At 42.0% G+C, this 5,442-nt stretch overlaps 1 protein-coding gene across 1 annotated transcript in view; it reads left to right on the top strand.

Annotated features, from left to right (window-relative positions):
• The window catches only part of SPTBN5 (spectrin beta, non-erythrocytic 5), a 174,998-nt gene that overhangs the window by 67,524 nt on the left and 102,032 nt on the right, over positions 1 to 5,442 (top strand). Inside the window, exons 31-32 of the mRNA XM_019519061.1 lie at positions 914 to 1,093; positions 3,600 to 3,803. Coding sequence (XP_019374606.1) covers positions 914 to 1,093; positions 3,600 to 3,803 — 384 coding nt within the window. The remainder of the gene's footprint in view (positions 1 to 913; positions 1,094 to 3,599; positions 3,804 to 5,442) is intronic.

Genomic DNA, 5,442 nt, shown 5'->3' with positions numbered 1-5,442 from the left:
TTCGTCTTGGCATCAATGATGACTCCAAGATCCTTTTCTGCCTCTGCACTGATGAGAAGGGAGTTCCCCAGCCTGTAGGTATGGTGCTGGTTCTTCCTCCCCAGGTGTACCTTGCACTTGTCAGTGTTGAAACCCATCCTGTTCTCATCCTAGCATATTACACTATGACAGCGTTTCCCAACCAGCGTGCCGTGGCACAAAAGCATGCCCTCAGAAATGAACAGGTGTGCTGCAAAATTTTGCCATGGCAATGAGCTACAATAGGTATGAGGATGGGGAATGCCTTAGCAGGTGTGCCACAGAAAAAATGTATTAATACAATTGTGCCTTGAGCTGGAAAAGGTTGGGAAACACTGCACTATGACATGAGTTACTGTGGCAAAGTACCTTCAAAAAGCAAATGGCCTGACATCTATACCTCAGAATATCCATAAGGAATGCCACACTGGCATTAACCAAATCAGCTGGACAATACTTTTAAAAGAACATGGGGCACAAGTTTATAGAGACAAAGAACATATTTAGGATTCATCTAACTGATCACTACAGAAAATGAGGTTCAGGATATGTTTTCTGCGATATCCAATAACTGATATATCCCTGAGAGGATCATATCTTAAAAAATCAGGTGAAAGAAATGTGAATGGTAACCTAAAACTTGTAATGAGAAATGCAGTGCTGTGATAGACTTCACCAAACACTGGATGTCACTGTAACTCCACATGACTGAAATTGGAAATGCAGATAAGTAGAATACTGTAGCGCTGAATAGTGTTGCTTGAAATCTGCTGTGTTATGACTCTGAAGTCTTGTGCAATTGATAAAAGTCTTGTTATCATTTCTGTGAGGCTAACTGGCCCTCCGTGGCCTTCCTTCTCTTAAACTGTTGGGTGATTCCCCTCTCACTTTGCAGCTGCAAGAGCTGATTGAAGCTGCAGATGATGTGCTGGCCCACTACTCTGAAAGCCAGGTGGCAAACCTGAGAGCAAAACAGCAGGCCGTGGTGAACAACTGGGAGTCCCTGAAGTCTAAAATGAAACAGCGCAAGGAACATTTGGAACAGGCGTCTAAGCTTTACCAGTTTCAGGCCAATGTGAGCTTTTCTGATTTCTGTATTCTGTCTGTTGAAACCCCGTAAGCTGACTTCATGTGACATGATCACAGACACATATCCCAGCTGTTCATGTGTCTGTATCATGGAGAATGGAGTGCATATCAATGTACAGGCATGCCCTTGGCCAAGTAGGCAGCATCTCACTGAGCAGCATATGCTAGCTGATGTGGAAGTCTCTGTAAAGTTGCAACTGTACAGAGTGCCCCTGTGCAAATGGAGGTGAGGGTGCATTTAGTCTGAGAACTAACTGGCAGAAGTTGACATTCCTGTACAGTTTTAGAATGGAGTGGTCCTAACTTTCTTGGATGCTGAGTATCTGCAACTCGTACTGAAGATGATGGCTGCTGGCAATGCCCAACACCACTCCCCCTCCATGAGGGTGAGGAACAGCGGCAGAAACTCCTCTGCTCTCTGCCACCAGGATTTTGACTCTCCATCCCCAATCCCCTCCTACCTCTCCTCTCTTCCTTTCGTGGAGCAGAGAGGTAGAGGGGACTGGGGCTAAAGAGCCGAGCATGGAACAGCAGGTCCCTGGCCCTGCTATCTCCAATCCTAATTCTCTCTACTTCTCTGCTTCCCCTCTCATTGGTTAGGGAAAAGTAAAAGGGGCCAAGAGTAAAGAGCCCAGCCACAGCAGTGATGGCAGGCAGGTCCCCAAACACTGGAGCAGCTGGAACCAGAGGATAAAAACCATACCCTACACAGTCTGTGGGTTATCACCCAGCATTCAGACTATGCCTCTTGCTCCTCCATGGAGGCAGGTGGAGAGTGGAGTCCTGTGGGATTCTGGAGGACCTATGGGTTTCCCTATCTCCATACACACATAATGAGAACTTCAGAACAGTGCGTCATTTAAGAGGTGTTTTTGAGTGCGTTAGCTGATTTTGGAACATTGCATACCTTTGTGCAACTCCCGCTTTGAAATGCTTTAAAGGCATTTGAAATGTTTTAATAATTACATTTGTCCACATCCTAATGTGTGTAAGCATCAACAGGAAGCTTTTTTAACCTTTTTCAGCTATGCTGAGTGCCCAGTAATTTAAGTTATACAAAGAGCTGTCAGAGCAAATATAGGTGATCTTTTTACTTTGTTGGAATATAGACAATGATGCATTTGTTCAATTGTACTGGCCCATGTTGGATCAATGACAGTATTTGCACAGTTTTTCTCTTGTGTCAATATATGAGGACTCTTCACAAAAAGGTTGTTTTTTTTTAATAAAAGAGACTTCCAGGTCATCTAGTGCATCCCCCTACATTACTTGTTTTTACTGTGACTAATCAGCAGAGCTAAGTGTAGCTACCTCCAGGCTTGTGATAGCAAAGGGATGTACACTTTTGGAAGAAAAGTTTAAAGTGGGTTAGGTACGTTAGTGAAAGGCATGAGAGCTCCTGTACTGAAGTTTATACTTAACTCAGGCTCCCTTCTCAGGAGTCCCCCATAGATGAGTGTCTGGTTTATCCTAGAATATTTCAAGTAAGAGCAGCAGCTCAAGAAACCCTTTTGGGCAGCTACCTCATTCCATTGAGTTATTTGTTCCTAAATTTATGGAATTTTTCCCTCAACTTTACTTAAATCTTGGTGTGCATTAGGTATTTGCACTCTGCCAAGTAGAATGTCAGTGGCTTGCGTGATATCCAGGTCTCATTCTGAATTATGGCCACACAAACTGAAATAAAGCCAGTACATGTGTATTGGATTGGTGACCTCAGTGTCCAAAATCACTGGTGGTAGTCACATAATGATCTTGGTCACTTGTCCTAAAAAGGAAAAATCCTTTGGAGTTCTAAGAGTTTGGACATTAAAAGCCCAAAACAATCAGAAATGGCAACTTGCCTTAAATGTTTTTCTGGGCCAAAACTAACATGTCAACTTCCAGCCCAGACCAAATCTAACTGGCTGAGTAATCTTTTCAGTTTGATTTTTCCAGAACAGTGATATAACCACCCATTCCTCATCATGAGAGGAATGACACCAACTTATAGTTGACCACATTGTCAAAATGAGTCACCTTAGCTACAATCCAAAATGTGTCATGTAGTTCATGGACTCCATTATTATGGCATTTTTTTAGGTTCTGTAATAAAAGAGTAAACATCCAAGTTTCTGGGTGCCTCTGACAGTCTTTTAGGAATAAACAGAAGAAATCATCCATGACCTCAAGATCAAATCAAATAGCCCAGGGACACTTAAAAGTAACAAAATTAATTAACCACCCCACCCAATCCATATCAAAGTCCCATGGAACCCTATTTTTAACAGACGACTCATAAAAGTACAATTTCAGTTGTAAAATGCTGAAAGTCGATGCTCCTAATTCCGCAATACTCCCCTGAAGAGACACATGATAGGATTATAAAACCTGCTGGAATGTTTTCCTTGCTTCATATGAGCACAATATCTGTCATTAGAAATCGACAATATTGTAGTGATTTTACAGTCCTACCATTTAAATCTGAACCTTTACTTTTTCTTGGATTTAAGGCATGGGACTATTTCTCCTGGACAGCAGAGATAATAAGGGAAATGAAGGCTGAAGAGACTATCCGGGACATATCCACCAGCCGCCTGAGGGTTAACCAGCATCAACAGCTATTGGCAGAAATCGAGGCACGAGAGGAGATGTATAATCGGGTGGTACAGCTGGGACAATCACTGCTGCAAGAAGAGAAAATACAACCAAAAGAGGTAAACAGAAAGCAATATCATACTTGAATTTCTACTTATGTGCACAATTTATTAGCACTATTGCAAACACTGTTCTGGGTACTACCTGGACCAAAGATGTGACCCCCACCCATCTCAAAGTCATACCTATCTTGGACTTGTTTCTGTGTCTTTTCCACACCACTTCATACCATGGGTAGACCGATGTTGGAATTTGCAGGCTGCCTGCCAGAACAGAGCTTGGGTTAGTTAAGATGCTTTGCAAGATTTGCAGAAAGCGACATCACACAATCCCTACTTCCTGATCTGGATTTTTATTAATAATTCCTCTCAAATTATGGCATCACCTCCATACCAAATGAGACTGGCCAAATGTAAGATCATAAGAATTACCATTTACTGGGTTAGACCATAGGTCCATCTTGCTCAGTATCCTGAGTTATACAATGGCAAAGTGTGGATGCTGAAAGGGAGAGTGAACTGGGTATGACCAGAGTTTTTTCCACTGTTCCTCTCTCCTTGCAGTCTCCAGCATTCAAGGTCTAGGAAGTTCTGATTCAGAGACTGTATCCCTAACTCCCATGCTCAATAGCTGCCGATGCCCCTTTCCTCCAAGAACTTGTCCAATCCCTTTTTGAATCTGGCTAAACTGCCAGCTTCCATGTCTTATGATGAGTTCCACACTTTAATTACATGCTGTGTGAAAAAGGGCTTCCTAGTGTTAGTTTTAAACTTACTACTTGCTAGTTTCATTTTGTGACCCTTAGCTCTTATACAGCAACTAAGATACTAAAATGCTCAAGCATGAAGACAGAGCTTAAGGAATACATTATACATTTTACACCGCCCTGAATTTTACTGAAATAAATAAATCTCAATATGTGAAAGGAAGATGAGAAACTAAACTCCAGGGTCCCAGGACAAATAGCCTCTAACATTTCTACAAAACCACCTCTTTTTCACTGCATCTTACATTCCTACAAACCAATAATTGCCAACAGAAGAGCAGCCAAAATCTGCTGTAGAATGTGCGTGGACAGACTAGTCACGCACACACACACACACACACACACGCATGCATGCATGTGTGCGTGCTTCTACCAGAGAGCAAAACCTTTTCATTATTTATACATGAGATCTTATTGATAAACTTTTGATATTCTCTTCAGTGAGCTAGGCCATTTTGTAATAAAGTAACACTTACCTAAAATATTGACTACAGCTGCAAAACCTGCATCACCAAACTATGGCTCACAAACTAAATCTTGATACCGGATACATGGGTAAACAACAGTGCAAGAAACTAGTGGGATAGAACAAATAACAATTCTAGTATAGCTGTCCTTAGACCTGCTTGAAAGTCAGTTGATTCTAACCAAATCTCTGTTTATTTAAAGAAATCAGAGCAAATCATAATAGTTCAATTAATATAGTGTTGTCCTATACCCTGTCAGGACACCAACTTGTTATTCAGCTCCTTGTGAACTATTTCATTTACTGTGATTCAAGCTAAAGTTAATTCCACATAGACCTTTCTGTGGAGCCAGTGTCCAGATCAAGACAGTCTTGTGCGCGCGTGCGCGCGCACACACACACACACACACACACACACACACACACACACACACACACACCCACACACACACACACAACAACCACA

The sequence above is a fragment of the Gavialis gangeticus genome, unplaced genomic scaffold (assembly GCF_001723915.1).
Source record: "Gavialis gangeticus isolate Ggan-Ray unplaced genomic scaffold, GavGan_comp1, whole genome shotgun sequence".
NCBI lineage: Eukaryota > Metazoa > Chordata > Crocodylia > Gavialidae > Gavialis > Gavialis gangeticus.
This window is presented reverse-complemented; position numbering and strand designations above follow the sequence as displayed.